The sequence below is a fragment of the Nelumbo lutea genome, chromosome 2, assembly GCF_056320005.1.
Source record: "Nelumbo lutea isolate HS-2025 chromosome 2, American lotus-T2T, whole genome shotgun sequence".
Lineage (NCBI taxonomy): Eukaryota > Viridiplantae > Streptophyta > Magnoliopsida > Proteales > Nelumbonaceae > Nelumbo > Nelumbo lutea.
This window is the reverse complement of record NC_142685.1, coordinates 29,693,315-29,716,659: the sequence shown is the minus strand read 5'-3', so window position 1 is coordinate 29,716,659 and position 23,345 is coordinate 29,693,315. Positions and strand designations below refer to the sequence as shown.

The 23,345-nt window shown below is 38.2% G+C and overlaps 1 protein-coding gene and 1 pseudogene across 2 annotated transcripts; both read left to right on the top strand.

Annotated features, from left to right (window-relative positions):
- On the top strand, positions 1-22,945 carry GFAT (putative glucosamine-fructose-6-phosphate aminotransferase). Its single transcript, XM_088971059.1, has 11 exons — positions 1-530; positions 1,358-1,530; positions 4,165-4,276; positions 4,539-4,684; positions 5,261-5,425; positions 6,466-6,826; positions 6,937-7,187; positions 7,278-7,392; positions 7,494-7,749; positions 7,839-8,007; positions 22,570-22,945. Exons 1-11 carry the CDS (start codon positions 284-286, stop codon positions 22,651-22,653), a joined length of 2,079 nt encoding a protein of 692 aa, XP_088827185.1. The 5' UTR covers positions 1-283; the 3' UTR covers positions 22,654-22,945.
- On the top strand, positions 18,200-18,784 carry LOC148869531 (HMG1/2-like protein pseudogene; annotated as a pseudogene). The gene has a single exon (XR_016107476.1). The product of XR_016107476.1 is annotated as an HMG1/2-like protein pseudogene (transcript).
- Positions 22,946-23,345: the final 400 nt, after the last annotated feature.

Sequence of the window (23,345 nt, the reverse complement as noted above, 5' to 3'; positions counted from 1 at the left end):
GTACATATACCGATGGTGTGCGATGATGACGTGTTTTGAATTGTATGAGAGGTGCAGCTTTTAAGTGCATGCTAAGAAGTGCAGAAGATCCATTCCGGTCTCGTTCTCGTCACCCACTTAGCGCGAAGAAACGTACTGGAACGTGGGAGGAAACCGCCATCGTTTCCCTCTTCCTTTCTCTCCTTTGAATGTGCCTATCTCCCTTTTACTCTTCTAATCTCTCTCTGATCTCTTTTCCTGAATTCGGACAGAAGAGAAGAGCAGAAGGAGGAATTTCGAGAAAATGTGTGGGATTTTTGCGTACTTGAACTACAACGTGGCCCGGGAGAGAAGGTACATTCTCGAAGTTCTGTTCAATGGCTTGAGGCGATTGGAGTACAGAGGCTACGATTCTGCTGGGATTTCTGTCGATTCTTCTTATTTTTATGCGGGTTGTGAGGATAATTGCGGGAATTCATGCAAATCTCTTCCACCGCTTGTGTTTCGCCAGGAAGGAAACATCGACTCACTCGTTAGATCGGTTTACGAAGGTAATTGCTTCGGACTTCTTTTGTGAAGAAAAACGAAATTTTGGATTGTGCTTGATTCCCTAGATTGATATTTGTGCTGTTTCTTGAATATGCCGTTTTTTTAATCTCTGTTTACATTAGAAGGCATGATTTGGATTTAAAGGCGATTTCTATCACTTTCGGGTTTCCGTTGACGTTTTATGGCAGATTCTGAGAGAAAAAGGCGTTTGGTTTTAACTGTTAAGATTTTTCCCTTTTCAAATTCTTCATTAAGGATTGTTTGGTTGGAGAGAACAAGTTATCTCAGAACTATCTTTACTGGAGAACATTGAGAGGGGAATTTTCGTTTTTTGGTTTCATTACCTTGGTTGAATAATCGGGGGAGAGGTTGAAGAGAATGTTGCCCTATCAGGAAATAATATGCCAAAAAAAATAAGTGGGGCAAAAATACGAATGTTGAGATGGGTGAGTGGAAAACCGGTTAAGAAATGAACTCATATAGTGAGCAAAGATCTATATTCTCATTCTTTAACATAAAATAAGGCCTTAGAGTAGAACAGAAATGTGCATTTTTGTATTATCAACCCCACTTAGGTGTAACATGTCTGTGATAATAAGTTTTTTGTTTGCATTTTTTTTATAAATAAAAGATAGTATATGATAACAACTTTGCAATAAAATCCTTTTTGATAGCTAATAAAATTTTTTCTCTAATTTTATCTTGGGATCTCAAGTTAGTTCTTGGTTTCTACCTAGTTTTTATTTATTTTGTTGTTTCTGTTCTTTTATTTCAAAATTCTTTTTGCTGGCCTGGGGATAATTGTTGTGTTTTTTTTTGGTGTTTTTAGAGGTTGCTACAACGGATTTGAATTTGGAGGAATCATTTCCTATTCATTCTGGAATTGCACACACCAGATGGGCAACACACGGAGAACCAGCTCCTAGGAATAGCCATCCACAGTCTTCTGGCTCTGAAAATGACTTCTTGGTTGTTCATAACGGTGTTATTACTAATTATGAGGTTTTGTGCTTTTTCTCTCTTCTCTTATATATAAGAACTTGTCTTTCATTAGTGATATGACTCAAAGCTTCATTTTACTTGATATTAGGATTTTACATGTAAGATATAATGAAAATATTCAGGAGACCAGTTATGCCTCACCAGAGGTTTCAACTTTTTTTTTTATCAATAACCGTTGCTTTTATTAATTAAAGAAAGTAAGAAAAAGTAAAAGTTATAAAGTAGTCATTGAGAGATAAACCCTCTTCTCTCTCCAAAAGATCTTACTTTTTCTTACAACTTAGCCCAAAACAATTGATTCTCTCCACCCCTTGTTTGGCTAAAGAATCTGCCAAACTATTGGCACTTCTTTTGACACAATGTAGTCTCATGTGCTACTCATTTTTGGAAAATATTTGCTTTTTCATTGCTATTCTACATGCAACGGAAACACCATGAAATAACAATTTCAGGGAGGTGTTCATTTCCTTTCTTTTTATGTGAGACCTAAAGAAGCCTGATTGTAAAATCTGCACTATTTCTTAAACATCAATACCATGTTAAACAATTTATTTTTAAAATTTTTCCTACCTCTTTCCTTTTATTTTTACTTTTCTGAATTTTATTGTTAAAGTTTAAATTTAGCAGAAAACAGTAACCAAAAGAACAGAAACAGCAAGGAGAGTTGACCTCAAAAAATCCATCCCCTCAAAGGAACTCTCAAAATTCCCATGAACACCATCACAACTTTTATGCAAAAGAGGTCCCAAATATGAAGAGAGCCCAACTAAAAGTAGTACCCCTCCTTACCAAAGTCCAGCCACTAAAGACACTCACCAGAACAATGCATGCAACCGCATAAGCATGAATAGACAGTCACAGAAGAGCAATCACCATGCACCTCCTTTAAGTGGGTTTCTTAGATCCCTCTCTCCCTCTTCTCCCTTTGGTGCTCTTATATGACCTTCTCATTTAGTTGACCTAATCAGCCTTATTTGGTGTTTGGGTGGCTTAAAAAGCTAATAGGTTATCAATGAATGCTTCTTCTTGTGGATGATTTTTGGTTGTAAATGGATAAAGATAAGGAGAGAGAAAAAAAGGGATTTGGGTTTTTGAATTCTCTGAGAACTTTATTAAATTTGAATATTAACAAACCATTGGTGGGCAAATTTAGAGATTTTAAAAATTTTTTGAGGGGTCAGTAGTAATTTATATTTTATAGTATGCCTTTGAGGCCATTATTGGAATTAATGAAGGAGCCTTAAGGCTTTGGAAAATGTTCATGTTTTTACTGTGACACCAACAATTCAGAAGCTAAAGTCAGGAAAAATTGCTTCCCCTTAATATGATTAAATAGATATCATGAGGAGAAATCTATCTGGCATGGTGGCCTGGGTTTTAACTTCTTGAATATGAGAATTCAGAAGCCCAATATTAAATTCAGACGATGAGGTGGGTGATTCTGATTCTGGGAGGGCTGAGGAGAATGGGATTGTGAAGGTTGATGGAGATGTTGGGAGGGGAAGGTTTGATTGAAGCTCAATTTTTTGAGAAGAATGCAATATTTGAATTAGAAAGAATCAATGAAAGAAAGGAGGCCTACACGAAGATGGAGAAAATTCCTAATGCAGTAAGAAGATTTAGAAGGGGGAAAACTAATCAAAGGATGCAAGTTTCAAAAGCTTTTGCCAGGTTAAAGTTGGGAGTATTCGGGACGGGACTAAAGAAGAAGGGGAAGAAGACAAAGAAAGTTTTTCAGATGAGAAGTGAGAGCTATGTTTTGGACAATGGATATGCAGAGAAAATGGATAAATCTTGACATGTTTTTTGTTGGAAATGGCTGGTGAGGATCGAGAGGTTTTCTTCTGTTTTTTTTTTTTGACAGGGGTTGGAAGGGTGTTGGACCTGCAGTTTCCTGCTTATCTATTCTAGTTATTGGTGGAGGGGTGTGCGTGATATTTCTTTGGGGTTTTTTGTAGTTGTATCTTGTTTGGATTTCTCAGGGTGTACTGGACTTTGTAGAACTTATTTTCTGTTTTAGGTTTTTTTTTTTTTTTTGTTTCTGGCTGGGTTTTGTTTTGGTGGGTGATTTCTTATCACCCTTTTGTATCATCTCTTTCCTTTTTTAATTAATAAAGTTTATTTTATTTTATTTATCTTAAGAAAAAAAACTTAGAAGCCTAAAAGGGCCAGCCAATTTAGTCTTCTTGTTTTTCCACTACTTCCAATCTCTCCCTATTAAGTTTTGTCTCCACCAGATCTCTACCATAAAGCTCATTCAATTTGACTGTCAAGTTAGGCAATCTTAATATTAAATATGCATACATAGGTGACTTGATTGATTTACTTGCCTCATTTGTTATCATGCAACTCCATCCAACCTGACATTAAAGTTTTCTGTAGGAAAAAGCTAATTTGAACATATTAAAATTAGAAATTTTATGGAACGAAGATAATTTTGTTGTTGTTCAGAAAATTAGGTAAAACTAGTATACACTCGCTCTAGCAAGAGTTTCTTGTGCATTAAATTAAGATCCTGCTGTTTAGAATTTAATGATGTTCTCTTCTTGCTGACTGATCTCATTGACTTATCCATAACAGAAGTTTGAGGTTAAACATGTAAGAATAATATTCTTTTATTTTGAACATGATCAGGTTTTGAAGGAGACACTAGTTCGACATGGATTTACCTTTGAGTCTGAAACAGATACAGAAGTAATTCCAAAGCTTGCAAAATTTGTATTTGACAAGGCAAATGAGGGAGAAGGTAATTTTTATTTGAAAAAGCTTTATGTAGTGATTCCCTGCAATATTTTACTCTCTTGATTGACTCTTGACCATTGGAGGCAAGAGCGAAATATGTGATATTTAACATCAAGTTAGTGGCTTGGGTTCACATCTTGTATGGTCAAAGCAAGCTTTTGGGAATATGGCATTGTTCATCATGAACGTATTCATATAGACAGAATTGTGTGTATACGTTCCCTCATTTATTATCTTGTTTTGCCTTTCATGTGTTTTTGTTGCAGGTGACCAGCCTGTGACATTTAGCCAAGTTGTCATTGAAGTCATGAGGCATCTTGAAGGAGCATATGCGCTCATATTCAAAAGTCGGCATTATCCAAATGAGTTGATTGCTTGCAAACGTGGTAGTCCACTACTCCTAGGTGTTAAAGTAAGTTATTTTTGTATACTACTATTCTACTGTGACAAATATTGAGCCTCATTTAACTTGGATGCCTTAAATAAATCTTTTATGATAATAGTTAGTATTTTTTAGTTCTGTAACATTTTTGTAACCACAATTTGCTTGTCTGTGATAGTAATTTATATGATAAAATTAAGGTTGATTGATGTTGTTTTCAAGTTGTGTACTTTCTTTGACATACTGAATTCCACATTATTTTTCACAATTTCCTTTACTTAAATGTAGATTAAAACCGGAAATGATATATGTGAATTTGCATCGTAGCTGACTTTTCCTGTTCTTGTAAATGTTATGGTGGTTTTGTTTTTGTATGCCAGGATATAGGCTTTATGGATATGAAACTTGATGTTTTGTTTTGCATGTACCATGTTTTTTTTTTTTTTTTTGCTTTTGAAATACTCTTTTGTAGATAGTATGAAGCAATGTGTTCAATTTATTATATATTTTGTTATACAACCCTATCAAACCATGTTATTTCTTATGTACTTAGAATCACTTTATTGTGGAGACGTTGGTTTTAAAAGCATGATATCTTTATAACAGGAATTAAATGAAGATAAAGGCACTGGTGCATCATTTCATGATGTTAAATTCCTCACAAATAGTGGCCAGCCCAAGGAACTCTTCTTTTCTAGTGATGCCCAAGCCCTTGTGGAGCACACAAAGAAAGTTCTGGTTATTGAAGATGGTGAAGTGGTACATCTTAAGGTAGTCCCTTTTCTTTGTATCAGATGCAAATTTGTTCTCTCTTTTGCTTTTCATGTTGATTTTGAGAATGTTAACATAGAAAATATGCATATAATAAACATATACAATAAATATTCTTTATTGTTGAAAAAAGTTGAATTGCCAAAAGAATGGAAACTTTTGAATGTATTCGTGATTATTTTGATTATATGTATTCATGATTGTTTTTTTTTTTTTTTTTTTTTATTTCAAGAAAAGGTAACACCTTTCATCTTGGAGCTATTAAACTAAAAAATGTATTAGAATTCTTGTTATTTGAAAACATGACCGGCAATAACAGTGTCTGGTTGTGAGAGATATAATCTTGCTCTCAATTGACAACTTCCCTCTTCCACGATACACTCTCTCTTCTTTTATTATTTTTTCTCATCACATCTTCATGAACTATCATGTGTATGTATATATCTGTAACCAATCTTCTTGCATCAATTTTATTTGATGGAATCATTTACCTTATTTATATTATTTGAATCTAACTGGTAATGAACTTTTTTACACTATATGTTTGCCCTGTTCTGAATTTTCTAACTAAGCTTTTATGTAAATATTTTCTAGATTTTTTATTTTTTTTGTAGGGAACTATTAACAATAATACGAATAAGATTGCAAATGGTTTATCTGAAAATCAATTTGAAGGTTGATGACTTTATCTTTCTTTCTCTATTTTCAATAGAAGCTGAGGCAATAAAATTGTTTCTTAACTTCACATAGGAGAGTTTGTTTTGTATATTTAGTAATTTTTTAATTTTACTAAAAGAGATGAGAAGACTATATTTTAGTGTCGGTTATGCTTGATGAGATTCGACACATGATCTGTGTATTTTTTCCTTAATTCTAAGATTATAAACATCATGACATAGAAATTGCATGTGCCTTCTCATATGCTGTTAATGAGACCACATTGTATGAAAAATTTCTTCACCTAGCTTTCTACTTTATATTCATTTTCAGGCCATTTTATGAAATCAGGATGTACTCATTCTTGATGATCATAATTGCAGGATGGAGATGTAACTATCCTTAAGTTTGATAATGACAAGGGTAAAAGTAAAGGTGGTCATACTAGACCTGCATCAGTTCAACGCGCATTGTCTGTTCTTGAGATGGAAGTGGAACAAATAAATAAAGGAAAGTATGAGCATTACATGCAAAAGGAAATTCATGAACAACCAGAGTCTTTAACAACAACAATGAGGGGGCGCCTTATACGTGGAGGATCTTGCAAAGCTAAGAGTGTTCTTTTGGGTGGAATTAAGGATCACCTTAAAACAATTAGACGAAGCAGGAGGATTGTTTTTATAGGTTGTGGTACAAGCTATAATGCTGCCTTAGCTTCAAGACCCATTCTGGAAGAACTTTGTGGTGAGATGTTTGAACCAAGATGTTTTTTTTTTTTTGTGTGTTATTCTCAATTTTGAGTTTATGATGTATTAACTTTTTCTTCTACAATTTTTTCTTATTCTAAACTGAAGGCATCCCTGTTACAATGGAAATAGCTAGTGACTTGTTGGACAGGCTGGGTCCAATATATAGAGAAGATACAGTTGTATTTGTTAGTCAATCTGGCGAAACAGCAGATACTTTGCTTGCATTAGAGTATGCACTGGAAAATGGAGCATTATGTGTGGGCATAACAAATACTGTTGGCAGCGCAATAGCCAGGAATACACACTGTGGTGTTCACATCAATGCTGGCTGTGAGATAGGTGTGGCTAGTACCAAGGTAAAAAAAATCTTTCTACATTGTTTGATTTGATTTTTATCCATTTTGGGTTTGTGGAAATATAATGTGGTTGGCATCATAATTCAATAGGCATACACAAGTCAGATTGTAGTAATGGTTATGTTGGCTCTAGCAATTGGAGATGATACAATTTCCAATCAAACAAGAAGAGAATCTATAATAGATGGTCTATTTGAACTTCCAAGTATGTTTCCGCAAGCTTCTTCCATTTGAATTGCATACCCCCTGAAACTTTTCCTGTTTGTATGCCATTAAGTTGGTTTGTGTTCTCATTTCTTTGTGCAGGTAAAGTCCGAGAAGTTTTAAAACTTGACCAGGAAATGAAGGATCTAGCAAAAGAATTAATGTCTGAGCAGTCACTTCTTGTGTTTGGAAGAGGTTACAACTATGCAACAGCTCTGGAGGGTGCTTTGAAGGTGAAAGAAGTTGCGCTGATGCACAGTGAAGGAATACTCGCTGGTGAAATGAAGCATGGTCCTCTAGCACTTGTGGATGAAAATCTTCCCATTGTTGTTATTGCTACCCATGATGCTTGCTTCAGGTTAGTTCTTCTTGAATCAGGTGAAGAAATATGACATTGATATTCGTATTTTGTTTTTCTCTGATATTTGCATCTTTATTTTACTGCAGCAAGCAGCAGTCTGTTATCCAGCAGCTTCACGCACGCAAAGGTCGTCTGATAGTTATGTGTTCAAAGGGGGAGGCATCATTAGTTTGTCCTGGTGGATCATGCCGTGTGATTGAAGTTCCTCAGGTTGTGGATTGCATTCAGCCTGTAGTAAACATTGTCCCATTGCAGGTGAGTTGATGCAAAATTCGTCGTTACAAGCCACTAGCATGTGAATAATGATTTCATTCACGAGGGCAATGTTTTCTAACCTCGGTCCTAGTGTGTATGCCTTATTTTAGGATATTTTATTTAAGGTATGGATTGGGGTTTGGGATTACTTATATGGTTCAGTTGATGCTCAACTTTTACGCTAAAGTATTTCATTGGGCTACCAGAATTTCACTTCTGAGTGATATTGTAATTAGGTAGTTCTGAACATACCTGTTTTAAATTCTTTAGGAAGGGGTCAACTTGTACTCAATACTTGCAGTTGCTTAAATCTGGTTTGAATTCTTTCATTTGGAAACTTCTAGTAAATATACTAACATTTTTCAAGTTCATTAGGCTCTGTTCCTTGAGATTTCCAAGGATTATCTGGTCTGGATCCGTACCTTTTCCTTGGAGAAAATAAATCTCAGTCAATTAATTTGGTAATGAGATTTAGAATGAGGACAGTAGTTGATCTATACTACAATCAGTCTTGAATTAAAAAGAAAAAAAAAAAGGATGAAAATTTGAAGAGAAGAAGAAGAGAAGAGAAGAAGAAAATACGTACATGAAGAGAGTTTCAGAAAAGAGATAGTAGGTCATAATTTCTGCCGACCCTCTCTTAGTATTTATATAACTATTGGCTAACTGTAAAAGGGCTGAATTGCCCTTATTTCTTACATGGAAAATACAATAAGAAATAACTAATAATAAAGCTGAAATAACTAACTGAAATAACTACCAACTAGCACTGTCATATCTAACAGAAACATTGCTACCATACGAACACTGTAGGGACCACATCAGTGGGGTCCACATCAGTGTTCTTTACACTCACCCTCAAGTTGGGAATAGATATTTGTCATTCCTAACTTGAATAGATCTGCCTCTAACTTCTTCCTTGGAACAACCTTGGTGAGAAGATCTGCAAGCTGCATGCTGGAGGTGATATACGAAACACACTTCTTGAGATGAAACCCTTTCTCTGAGAAAATGTCGGTCTACTTCAATATGCTTAGTTCTGTCATGCTGTGCCGGATTATGAGCTATATTAATAGCAACCTGATTATCACAATACAACATTATGGGCTTCTCATAAGCAATACCCAACTTCTCAAATAGTGATATCAACCATAGGATTTCAGCCACACCATTAGCCATGGACCTGTATTCAGCTTCTGCATTAGAACGAGAAACAACATTTTGCTTCTTACTCTTTCAGGAGACCAGGTTACCTCTTACAAAAGCATAATATTCAGAGGTAGACCTTCTATCATCAATACTCCCAGCCCAATCAACATTTGTATAAACCTCTATCTTCATGTGATTATTATTCTTGAATAGTATACCTCTACCTGGGCACCTCTTCAAACATGCTAATATCCTCTCAACCGTAAGTATGTGAGTAGTCCTAGGAGAGTGTATATATTGACTGACAATGCTGACCGCATAACTGATGTCCGATCGTGTGAGACAAAGATAGAGGAGTTTTCCAACTAATCGCTGGAACATAGCTTTATCTTCAAGTGGCTCTCCACTCTTTGCACTGATATTGTGATTCTGTTCAATAGGTGTATCCGTAGGCTTAACACCTAACTTTTCAGTTTCTTCCAACAAATCTAGAACAAACTTTCTTTGGGAAACAAAAATCCCATCTTTAGATCTAGCTACATCAATACCCAAGAAGTATCGTAGTTCTCCCAGATCTTTCACCTCAAATTCTTGATGAAGGAGTTGTTTGAGAGACTTAATCTCACTATGATCATTCCCTGTCACTACAATATCATCCATGTATACAACAAGGTCAAGGAAGAGTTCACTCTCTTAATGAACAATGTATGGTCTGACTAGGCCTGTACACAGCCGAACCTTTCAAGGGCTTGTCTGAATTTATCAAACCAAGCTCTGGGGGACTGTTTTAGTCCATACAAAGCTTTATTCAACTGGCAAACCTTCTTTCCTGTGTCTGCATCATAAAATCCAGGAGGCAAATGCATGTAGACTTCTTCCTGCAAGTCTCCATTAAGGAAGGCATTTTTGACATCCATCTGGAACAAGGGCCAAGAGTAACTGGCTGCAAGGGACAATAAAACCCTAAAAGTGGTCATCTTTGCTACTAGAGCAAAAGTCTCCAAGTAGTCTATACCATAAGTTTGAGTAAATTCCTTTGCAACTAGCCTAACCTTATACCTTTCAATGGAACCATCAACGTTGTGTTTCATAGTAACTACCCATCTACATCCAACCGGTTTCTTCCCTTTACGTTGGTCAACTAGCTCTCAAGTATGATTCCTCAGAAGAGCATCCATTTCAACCTTCATTGCATCTTTCCACTTAGGAACTGACAAGACTTTCTGCACTATTCTGGGGATTGGAATATCAGCAATAGATGTGAGGAAGGACCTGTAAGAGGGGGACAAGTGATCATAGGACAAGAATTGGGAAATGCAATGGGCTATGGATGTGGTGCAATGCCGTTTGCCTTTACGGACTGCAATGGGGAGGTCAAGGTCATCCAAAGGAGGTAAGGGCTCAATAGTGGAAGGTATCTCAGTGGAACCCGGATCTAATAAAGGAACTGTAGTACTTGGGTCTGGATCCGTAGAAGGAATTGGGGCTGGCTTGGACTATTGATGACCGAAATCAACCTACCTCCACCGCCTGTGATAGACTCTCAAATCCCGACACCTCTGACACCCCTCCCCATTACATCCCTCATCACTCAATGGAACAGGTAAAGGAACTTCTGATGAGTTAACCCCACACTCACTACTCTCCCCCTGAGGAGAAACCCTAGGATAATAGGGTACATCCTCGAAGAAAGTAACATCCATAGAGACAAATCTTTTCCCAAAAGTGGGTTCATAGCAGCAATATCCCTTTTGAGTTTGTGCATAACCGAGAAAAATACATTTGTAAGCCTTAGGATCAAATTTAGAATGATGAGGTCTAAGAATCCGAACAAAGCAAGTGCAACCAAAGGTTTTAAGGGGAACTGTAAACAAGTCTTTATCAGGGTATAGGAGGGTAAATGGAGGCTTCATGTCAAGAACCCTTGAAGGAACTCGGTTAATGAGATGCATTGATGTAAGAATAGCATCTCCCCAGAAACGAATAGGCACATTGGAGTTAAACATGATGCTTTTGGCCACCTCCAATATGTGCCTATTCTTCCTCTTAGCAACCCCATTCTACTGTGGTGTATGAGGACAAGTACTTTGATGGATAGTCCCATGGTCAAGCAAATAGGAGGCTAACTGGTTGGCAAAGTATTCTTTCGCATTATCGGATTTGAAGATTTTGATTTTGACCCCAAATTGGGTTAAAATCATCTGATGAAAGATCTAGGTCAAAGTAGGAACCTCATCTCGAGAACGTATAAGGTAAACCCAAGAAAATTGGGTATAGTCATCAACAAACAACAAGAGATATCTGTACCCCCCCATAGCAGTGATGTGATAAGGACCCCAAACATCGGTATGCACAATATCAAAAGGATTATTACTTATTTTATTACTCAATGAATTAGGATGTCCTACAATGCTTTTCAAGCTCACAACTCTCACATCTCAAATTGGACATCTGAATAGACTCAAATAAATCAGGAAACAAACTCTTTAAAGACCGAAAAGATAAATGACCCAATCGTTTATGCCAAAGCATAACTTGACTAACAGACTGAGAAACAAAAGACTTCCTCTCTTCACTATCTTCCCAATGTGAACTCTCTCCAAGCAGATAGATCCCATTCGTCTCACGGCTAGTCCTAATCACCTTCCTTGTCTCCAAGTCCTGAAAAACACATTGGTCAGGGAAAAAGGTTACTGAACAATTTTGATGTTTTGTAATGCTATTGACTGAAAGAAAATTAGTATTAAACTTAGAAACATGCAAAACTGAAGATAAGGATATGACATTAGACAACTTGATGTTTCCCTTGCCAGAAATGGGAACAAGGGAACTATCAGCAATGGACACCTTATCTCTGCCAGAAGATAAGTGATAGGTAGTGAACAGTAATGGCAAGCCAGTCATATGGTTAGATGCACCTGAGTCTATTACCCAACAAGGTTCAGTGTTACCTGGAGCTGAAGCATTATAAGTTGAGGCCCGAGTACCTGAATGAGCAAAAGCTGATGTGGGAGATGATGGTAGCTGAGATGATTGAGCTGAATTGCCAACTTCCTTTTCCAGCTGAGTCAAGGTAGCCCGGACAGCAGCTAGGGTGTCTAGGGGTGTGCCTTTTGTGCCTGATGAGGAGGCACAATCAGTATTAACAACCATATTAGCATTACCCCTTTTGTTCCTGAGTTTTGCTGGGACTAAATGAGGGTGCAACTTCCAACATGTGTCTTTAGTATGCTTGGGTTTCTTGCAATGTTCATATTACTAGATCCCGCTTGTCTTTTATCTTTATATCCCTCTCTGTATCACCCCCGGACTTATGTTTGACTGCTGCCAAGGCTGGTGGGAAGGGTTGATGTTGCATCATAACCTTTCTCCTAGTTTCTTCATTGTGCACTAAGGAGTAGGCTTGTGATAGGGTCACACTCTCTCTTGTCAGTAGTTGTTGTCTCACAATAGCATACTCAGGATTTAGATCAGCTAGAAACTCAAAAACCCTATTAGTCTCAACCTGCTTTCTATGAGTCTGTGCATCTTTCTGGCTTTCCCACCCAAGTGTTTCTAGGTGGTCAATTACATGCCACAGAGATTTCATTGTAGAGAAGTAAACTAAGACTGGTTTCTCTCATTGCTTAAGGTTGTTAACCTCACGTTTCAGTTCATAAGCCTAGCAACATTTAGGGGTTGGGAGTAAGGTCTCTTTCATGACATCCCAGATTTCCTTAGCTGTTTTCGCCCACAAATAGTTCTTACTAATATGTGGCTGCATAGAGTTGCACAGCCATGTCATAACCAAATAGTTCTTTTGAACCCATTTGGTATAGGCTTGGTCCTCCTTAGTTGGTTCTTTCACATCTCCCAACAAGTAGCCCAGTTTTCCCTTACCCCCCAATGGCTATCATGGCTGATTGAGCCCATTCTAGGTAGTTTGATCCATCAAACTTAACTGTTGTAATCTGAAAGGTATTCTCAAACATGTTACCAGAATTGCTAATCCCCAAAACACCTTCCCCTTGACTCTTGAAGTCCATTTTTTTTGATGAATAATAATAAGCTTATTGATTCAGAAGCAAATTAGAGTGAGTTCATACATCATCCCAGTGAGAGGCGCGAGCTGCAGCCCCTCCTTGAAACTTACAAGTAAACTAGGAAAGAAAAACAAGAATCACAACTGAGCCCAAAATAATTCTTCCCTATTTACCCCTTGCTTAGCTAACACATTTGACGAGGTATTTGCTGATCTCCCCACCCACTGTACAGTGACCAACATATTCCTTGTCAACCAACTAAATTTCTTCATTTCATTCTTGTATCGCCACATAGCCTCTTCAGAATTTTTCAACCAACCCACCACCACTTTGGAATCCCCCTCGATTATTAGGTGTTGTACCCCCAGCTGGTTTGCAAATTGAACCCCTTGTACAGTAGCTAAAAGTTCTGCCCTGATGGAATTCTCAAAGCACCCCCCACTCCGGATAATCCTGGATTACCCATGCTGCTTCCATCAAAGTTCAACTTAATTGAACCTTCGGGTGGAGGAAACCAGCTTGTAATTGATTTGGCCTTTAAAGATGAACACCTTGCTACTGCTGACCGATTTCTCCAAATGCCATTAAAGGAGAATTGATGAAAGATTTCCAAGGTCTTCAGCCAATGTATTGCCCTGTTTAACACACAGTCTTTCAAATCTTGGCTGTTCCTTTCCTTATCTTGAAAAATTCTGAGATTCCTTTCTTCCCAAAGAGTCCAAGTCAAGGCAGCACGAGCACATCTCCACATAATTCTCCCTATTTTTGTAGGCCAATAAAAGGTAGAATGGTTGAAGAGCATGTGAACTTCTGCTGGTAGACTCCAACTACCCCCAAACAATGAAAGACTCTTGAAGTTCATTCTTGATCAAGAATTTATAAAAAACCATTTTTCAATTACTGTAATAGGACAAACAGCACCCAAACAACTGATAACAGCCGGTCTAGGTCTTCCAAAGAACACAGAAAACACAGCCGGTCTAGTTCCAACTGATAACAACCAGTTCAAATTCTGATCTGAAACAAATAATAGTTCTGAATTTTAGGGTTTTCTCTCAAAACCCTAAAGAAAACATAAAAAATTCTGAAGCTGCACCTCTCAGACTAAACCAAGATCTTTTCTGAACAGAATCACAAGAAAAGCTTTATGAAAAATATCTCTGGCCGCTACCTTCTGGTTGATGCAAAACCCTAATTGTGAGGATCTGAATCTTCTTCTGATTCTTCCTGACTATTGGAACTCTCCCAGACTTCTACAATCTCTTTAGTAGCATCCACACACTAACAGTAACCTCCAAGAATCAGTTGGTTCTTCTTCCTTGTTGAAAAAACTTCCAAACCTAGGAGATTTTCATGCAGTCGGCCTAATCAGACTAGCATAAGAGCTCCTAGGTCGGCTGTGATACCAAGTAGTCGATCTAGACTACAATCAGTCTTGAATTAAAAAGAAAAAAAAGGATGAAAAGTTGAAGAGAAGAAGAAAAGAAGTACACGAAGAGAGTTTCAGAAAAGAGAGAGTTGGTCATAATTTCTGCCGACCCTCTCTTAGTATTTATATAACTATTGGCTAACTGTAAAAGGGCTGAATTGCCCTTATTGCTTACATGGCAAATAGAATAAGAAATAACTAATAATAAAGCTGAAATAACTACCAACTAACACTGTCATATCTAACAGAAATATTGCTGCCATACGAACACTGTGGGGACCACATCAGTGTTCTTTACAAGGAATATTTGATAACAGCTGAATTGACTGAACTGATTAACTAAATAAATTGTTAAGGAGGTTTAATGCTTAATGCTTTAGTAACTAGTAAGTAAATTATTAAAGAGGCTGAATTCCTTAATTACTTAAGTTGGACTAATTTCCATACCCTTGAATACTTTATTACTAAATTATTTTGTACACTAAAAGACAAATCAATAAGTTTTCAGTTTAGCTACTTCAGCTGTTATTGGATGGCTGCTAAAGCTGTATAGATATGGACTCTGTGGGAAGAAAGAAACCTTAGAATATATATTTTTTTCAGGAAAGAAGAGATGTAAAGAAGCGGCAAGAGATTGCATAATGGTAAGGGTGAGACATTGGCTTAGGATGTTGGATTCTTTCTTCCTTTGGTCCTTTGATGATATCTGGAGAAATTGGGAAGTAGTGGCCAGAACCAGAAGCTCTTCCAAAAAGGAAAATGAAAAGACCTTATGGAAACCCCCGGCTGAAGAATTTGTAAAACTAAATTTTGACGGGAGTAGTCAAAGCAACCTGGGCCCCTCAGGCATAGGAGGGGTGTTGAGAAACAAAGAAGGAAATCTCATTGCATTGTTTTCTGGTCCCATGGGAGTGGGGGATTCCATTAGGGTGGAATTGTCCTCAGGCATAGGAGAGGTGTTGAGAAACAAAGAAGGAAATATCATTGCATTGTTTTCCAGTCCCGTGGGAGTGGGGGATTCCATCAGGGTGGAATTTCTTGCTACAATGAGAGGGGTACAGATTGCAAGTGAGATGGGCCTGATAAATGTGGAGATTGAAGGTCATTCAAATCTGGTGATAGGTTGGCTGAAGGATCCAGAATCAACCTGGTGCTTTAGAGATGAGATTTTAAGTTTAAATGACTAACTAGAAAAGATGAACTTGGAGTTTTTTTTGGGTTAGGAGAGCAGCTGATGGGTTAGCTAAACAAAGGGTAAATAGGGACAGTTTGTATTGGGTTCAGTTGTAATTGATTCTTGATACTATATTTTGATGTTTGTATGAGAGGTAGCATCTTGTGCCTCTCTGTGGGATGCTTGTAATGCCTATTCAAAAAAAAAAAACCCTTAAAACCTGCAGGATAAAATGGTAGTTAGAGTCTCTAGGGTCTTGCCTTAATATGAATTCTAGATTGTGGTCACATCATTCATGCAAAATGTCTCACCTTTCTGATGGTTAGTTCTTTGCTCCAAGGAAGAAACAAGGGCTGTAATCATTTTCCTTGTCAACTATCTTTTCCATTTCTTTTTTCCTTTTTGATAAGTAAGAATTAAATTCAAAAGAAAAAGAAAGAAGAACAATAAGAAGGTGATTAGAAATCACCCGAGAGAAGACATTGAAACATCAACTCAACCACCAAAAGAAAAACAGAAACAATCTAGATCTTAAAACAAACTTCACACCTTAAAACAGACTACAAACATCGGAACAGAGAACCAAAAAAACCCTTTACCCCTGGGTCAGAAAACCTTTAGGCCTCCATCTTAAGGAGGAGCATAACTCTAACAAGATTGTCCTTTACTCAAACTCCTCTGCAGGGCTTTCCTCCTGACTTTTTTTTTCTTTGTTCCACTTCTCTCCCCCTCCCCTAATACCCACTTTCTTCACTTTCTCTTCTTTCCATTTCCATTCAAATTCCTCAAAAGCTTTCCTAGCAAAACTCTCTCCTCCCCAGAAGAACAAACCAAGCTTTTTGCCAATCTCTACATTTCTATCAACTTTTTCCTCAATTGGTTGAACTCCTTCCCTTGCTGACTTCTCTTTGGAAACATCTCCAAACCTTGCTTAGCATCATCCACCTGAGGTTTGGAGCATTAAGAATCTGAGACCAAAACCCACCTCCGTCGTCTATAACCAGCCCAGCTTTTGGCAGTCGATCTCTCTAGCTCATTACAGTCCCTACCACCTGTAACAATCGGCGATCTCCCTTCTTCTCTTACTTTCACCACTCTTCCCACCTCACCCTCTTTACCCCCCTCGCAGCTTCCTTTTCCTGCTCCTTAACCCAAAACTTGCTTCTTCACACCCTTCCTCAACAACCTTCATAGGCTTCTGGCTAGGGTCGCAGTCACCTTCCTGAGCTAAAATAGCTTCCACCCCTTTATCTTCCTCTACTTCTAAGATCACCTTGGAGTCATCTGCCAACTGACCGCAAGGAAATGAAACACAATTAGCATTAGAAACACTTTGTAGAGCTTCTCCTACATCAGCTTTCGATTCTTTGTTCGGAATGATCTTCTTACTGTTAAGAGTCATATTTGAAAATCTGCCAAACCCAGCTTTCAATCCTCCCTTCTCGTTTGTTCCTCGAGTTTATTTCTTGGTTCCCTATACTTTTGATGTCTGAAGCAAATGAAAAATCTCCTGCTAACCTTTAGATATGAGATTCTAAAAACCTTTCCATTATTTTTGCATTCAGGGTGTGGGCCCCATTTGAGACTTCATCCCTCCTTCCTTCCTGAAATATCTCTTCTTTTTCTAACGTTTGAAGCTTCCCCACTTAACTTTGGCTGTTGGGACCCAACAGCATAGGCTGTTGAGACAATTTCTGGGTTGGGCACGTTCTGGGCAGTTCACCAATTCACACCTATGCTTTGGTTTTTAGTCAAAATAAATTAAGATGTAATTACTAATTTACCCATTCTCATGGTAACGTTGCATTTCCAGAAATTCTCTCAACAGTATAGGCTGTTGGCCCCAACAGCTAAAGTTTTTCCCCTTTACCCTGCCCCACTCTTCCTTTCTTTTGGCCCTCCACGTGGCCCACAAATAAATACTCCTCCCTACCACCTCCGCCCTCCTTGAAAGAATCTCCCATTTCAATACTTTCTCGAGCAAAACCGAATGTGCCCCACCACTTACTCCATTTCCCAAAGACTTACTAGTATTATAATTAGGGTAAATTTCTTAAACTACCCTTATTGTTTAGCTAATTGACTAAGTTGTACCCTTACTGTTTCAAAATTGACTAACACTATCCCTACTATTTCTGACAATTGACTAATACATCCCTTACCGTTAGTGTTCGTTAACAGAAAGACAAAAAGACTTTTTTGCCCTTTATTCTTCAAATTTTCAAAATGAAACTTTCGTCATGTAAGTCTTCGGATCTGAAACAGGGGCAAGTGGGAAGCAACGAAGGTTCTCTTCTACTTTTCCGCCATTCTCATTGTCGGTAACATCTTCTTCCACTACTCCCTGTTCTTCCTCTTCTTCTTTGGATGAACTTTCTTCTGTATCTGTGTCCCTCTCTATAACTACTCTAGGAAACCTTGTCCTCCTCCCCTTCTCACACACACGCAACATAACACATCAAACGATAATCTCCTATCTCGGACTCACTCTTTGTGAAACCCTAACCCTAAGGAGGATTCACCATGAAAGGAGGTAAATCGAAGGCGGAAACTAAAAAGGCAGACAACAAGCTTTCTGTAAAGAAGAAAGGCGTCGGAGCCAATAAAGTTAGCAAGAAAGCAGGGAAGCAGGAGAAGGCAGCTAAGGATCCTAACAAACCTAAAAGGCCTGCAAGTGCCTTTTTCGTTTTTGTGGAAGAGTTCAGGAAGCAGTACAAGGAGAAACACCCTAACAACAAATCAGTCTCCGTTGTCGGCAAAGCCGAAGGAGACAAATGGAAATCGATGACAAAAGCCGAGAAGGCGCCATATGTAGCCAAAGCAGAGAAGAGGAAGAGTGAGTACAAGAGCTTGCAGGCATACAACAAGAAGAAGGCCGAAGGAGCAAATACAGCTGAACAAGAAGAATAGGAGTTGGACAAGTTGAAGTCTGAAGTGAATGATGAGGAGGACGAAGATGAGAGTGGAGATGAAGATGACGATGAGTAGGCAAAGGGGATAGTAGCTTGTGGATGGAAGAAGGGTGGCTAGTTTGTGCAGGGACCTCTGTAGGATTGCGATCTCCATTTTCTGTTACTCTATCATTAACGAAGAAATAAAAAAGATAGATGTTTTCTTTTCTTTTTTTTTTTGCTTATTTTTCTTAAAAAGAAAGGTTTCTGGAGCTTTTCCCAAAGCTTTCAAATCGCCCTGTACTTACTTTTTCCGTTGCTTCTTGATCTAATGATTCACTTTTAGGCAGTAATTTGTGTTCTTGCTGCTGAAAAAAAAAAGGAAACCTCCTCCTCCTTGTTTGCAGGGGCATTTCTTAAAAGCTTCAGGGGATTTGAGGAAGAAGATAAAAGACTCTAATGAGTCTGAGAGCCGTGAGTGTGGAAGAAAGTGAGGAAGTAGCTGAATTGAATTTACGCAAGAGGCAAAAATAGTCACAGGTGTTGGGAACCATCACGGGTGAGGTGACCTTCTCGTCGATAATGTGCCTTTGGGTTTTTGTGACGGTGAGGATCAATGTTCAGCGGGTGCTGAAGCAGGTTTTCTGAAGGTTTTCCAAACGATGCCATGTTGAAATGAAGGGGATGAGGGTAATATTGGGTTTTAAAAAAATTTATAGGTCATGTGGAGTCACATGTGCACAGATCGTGACGGAGTATTAACGGATGCTAACAGTAGGGGTAGAGCTAGTCAATTGTCAGAAACAGTAGGGATGGCGTTAGTCAATTTTAAAACAGTAAGGGTACACTTAGTCAATTAGCTAAACCATAAGGGTAGTTTAAGAAATTTACCCTTATAATTATTGCAATCCATCGAACTATCTCCAACAGTACAAACTCTTTGTAATTCCAAAAATTTCCTTCAACCTCGAGTCCTCCTTCAGCCTGTCTATTCATCTTCCCGCCATTTCCAGAAAAATACTGTGAATTCCTACTCACTTCCTCCCTTCTTAAGTCTAAATTTTCAACCCATCTCGATGGATACGAGCCTTCTACTACAAGTGTTAAATCATAACATTCACCAGCAAATCGGAGGACAAGAGAAGATGGGGCCAAATGAATGTCGTTGACTTCAACTAGAGCACGAGCAACAGCAAGATTCCTCCAAGAAATAGTTCGAGAATCTACAAATCTGTATCTCCCACAAACATTCCCCACAGCTTTAAAGGTTTGGAAGCACCAGATGTGCAAAGGGGTTCCAAAAATGTTTAACCATTACCAAGTTTGTGTAACCCAGATTCCTGATAGTGCCAACCAGAGGATTCCAATGTCCGATTCTAAGCTCTGGTGAGCGAAACTGGTTTTGTTATTCTCAAAATATCGCTCCTCTCTGCTTCACAACTGAATGTGAAGAGGAAAAAAATCCGGAATTCAGCTTCCTAACCTGGAATGGCATACTTGGATGCCATGCAGTGCTCCCCTAGTCACCAACACTTTCTACATCTGCATCAGAATTCACAAATTGCCCAACCAAACTTCTGTTCAAGACCAAGTCTTTCAAGAATATCCCGTTGGATTCACTGCCACTTCCATATCCCCCCAGAAACAAATCAGAATTTGAGACAAAAAACAATAGAAGACAGTCTGCTCCAAACCTGATATGCCTTTCTCCGGCACTGTTGTGGAACGCTGGCAATCTTTCCCTCGACACTCATGTCCTCTAAGAACAGGCAATCAGTTGCAAATCACACCTGCATCTTTAGAATATTCCCTTGGCAGGATTGGTTTTGGTTCCCAGCGGGATGAGAGAGTCAGACAGAACTTGTCATTGAAGTCATTGCACAGTAAACCTTGTATATTTGTTAGATGTGTTGAAAAGACATCTCAGGCTGGCAAATCACTGTAATTCATTCTTATACAAGTTATCATACAGAACCTATGTCATGCCTTCTTTGTGCATGGGGGCCATTACTTGGTGTAATGGTGAAATCTCAGGCTGGCAAGCATGAGAATGCGGGTTTGAGTCTGAGGGAAGCCACCTGTACAAAAGGATGTCAAAGGTTAGGACTGTATCCAGTCTACCCCTCCCAAGGCCCCAGTTCTTCAAGAAGAAAGGGACAGTTGTAGGAGAAGGCAACTCTAATTGAATTTAGTTACTTTTCTGTCCCTTGGAGACTGTGGGAAGAGATGTTGGAATATGGGGGGAGGGGGGGTGTTGAAAGTCAAATTTAAGGGGGATTGTGGGGTTTTGCATTGTAAGGGTTGGATTCAGGGGTCACCTTTTCCTTTTTTGTAGGTGACTGCTTATCACCTATTATTGTACTTCAGTACTTTCTTCTTCTTATATATTTTTCTCTTTTATTTATTACCAAAAAAAGATCCCATCTAGCTGTGATCAACATTGGATAATGGCTTTAAGTTTTCTATGTGCATGGATGTTCACTTGGAGTGGATTCTTTGCCTATCTTGTGCACTTCTTTTCCCAGGATTGGTTTTACTCATTGAAGTCATTGCATAGTAAACCTTGTATATTTGTTAGATGTGTTGAAAAGACAGTCTTCTCGTGTTTTATTTTCTTGGTATAAGGTGCTCAGGAGTTTATGAAAGGTGAAGCTATTGGGCATTGTTGCTAGGATGGTGCTGGAATGTTGGATGAAACAAAAAATTATTATTATTATTATTATTTTTGTTGTTGTTGTTTTTGTTGTTTTTGTTGTTGTTGTCGTTGTTGTTGTTGTTGTTGTTGTTCTTATTATTGTTATTCAAAAGGCACATGCATGGTGTGCCTAGGCATGCGCTTGATGTGCCTGGCACTTCAGCCCAGGTGTGTGCCTTTTGAAAATTTGATTTTTTTTTTTTTTTTGCTTTATTTGGACCTAGTGGATGGGCCCATAATTCCGTAAACCTCTGGAATGAAACCTGTAAACTTGGGAGTTTAAGTTTCTGTTTCCGGTGGGTGTTCTTCAGATTCTGCTATCGGTTGGTTGACTGGTCACTAAGGTGTAGAGAGGGGCCATTTCCCAATGATGTTCCTGGCTATCCAGGATCTTGGGAGGGATTGGATATGAACTTATTGCATTCCTTTTGTGTTATGCATGAAGTGGCTGCTTTTAGACACAAAGCCTCGTTTTCATGCTTGTCAGTCCTATATTTTTCCATTTTGCCAAGGATTGGCTGGTAACTAGGGTGTAGATGACACCAATTTATTGAAATTGTCATATATTAAGTACTGCGTTTTTCACTTCCGGTTTAATCTTCTCTCTTTTAGCCTGAGTTTGACCAAATTTATATGTATTTATACAACTGTCATGTTGCAAGTCAAACAGCCAAAGTCTTCTGAACAGTATGTGGCTAAGTTTTGCTGGGACAATGTCATGGCATGCAAACTCATTTCAGTTCCTTACAGTGCTTTAAAGCATAGACTACTCATGACTAGTTAAAACTGGATTATCTGTTGAGGGCAATACAGCCTGCATCATTCACTAGTTTGGTCCATACCAATGATGCAGATTCTTGTGATGATCAAGTGTTAATTATGTTGATCAATGACTACTTGACTACAAATTTGTTTTATTATCATGTTTGTGTTTATCTTTTATTTTTTAAGATAATTATATATGATATTAAATTCAGGAATTATTTTTTTGGTGTGAAAAAATCTTCAGCATATGGCTTACTAGTTGAGTTCTTCATTTCTTGTGGAGCAAATTGAAAATTGTTCCTCCACAATTGTCGGTAATATCTATATTAGCCCAAATGCAAGCCTACATATGTAATTTTATGGAGAATCTTATGCTTTTTCTTTTTTGTTGTAACATTCTTTGATGAATTTTGAACTTACCATCTGTCTCTTGGCAGTTGTTGGCGTATCATCTTACTGTTCTAAGGGGATACAACGTCGACCAGCCACGGAATTTAGCAAAGAGTGTAACAACACAATGAAGGCAAAAGACCCTTATTCTTTATATTCTTTTTTCACCACTTGCGCATTTGGAAGTATGGGTTTCCAGCTAACTTAACCTACTCTACCTCTCTTTTGTCCTATTATTTCCTTGTGCTGTTTGGCTTCTCTTCTACTTTATGCATAATATTTATAAAGCAGTTTTATTACTTTTCGTTTTATACGGGTTTCATCACTCTTGTTTCTTGTAATTCATGGCTAGAGTAGGCATTGTAATTAAACTTCTGCTATGTGGTTCTTGTGAATAGTAATGGCTTAGAGCTTAGTATCAAATTTTTTGCTGCTGATTGAATCCTTGGCACCCAACACCACGGATGTGCTAGAATTTGCATCATTCAGTATCGCCCATTTAGCCACAACTTGGGCTTTGGAATCATCTACATGCTAAGCGGATCTATAGCACTTGGCCCTTATTAAGAATATATGGCACTTGATCCCAAATCCATAAATTCCCCAATCCTTGTGCATACGGGATTTGATCGCAAGTCTCTGTTACAACCAGCAGGAAATCTTACCAACCAGCCAGTTGGTGTAGAACGGCCAGTATATCCCAGTAAACTAGGTAAGTGATTTGTCGAATTGGTTAATATAAAATTTGGATCTTTCAACAGCATCCCAGTGTGCAAGACAAACCCAATTAACTAGTTCTTTCATAAGCTTGGATGCATGGTCC

Bases quoted from the DNA above. Each gene is read 5' to 3' on its own strand.
- GFAT (XM_088971059.1), top strand. From the start codon at position 284: ATGTGTGGGATTTTTGCGTACTTGAACTACAACGTGGCCCGGGAGAGA. The intron at 6,827-6,936 runs GTGAGATGTTTG...TCTAAACTGAAG, and splicing joins CATTCTGGAAGAACTTTGTG to GCATCCCTGTTACAATGGAA. The intron at 7,750-7,838 runs GTTAGTTCTTCT...ATTTTACTGCAG, and splicing joins ACCCATGATGCTTGCTTCAG to CAAGCAGCAGTCTGTTATCC.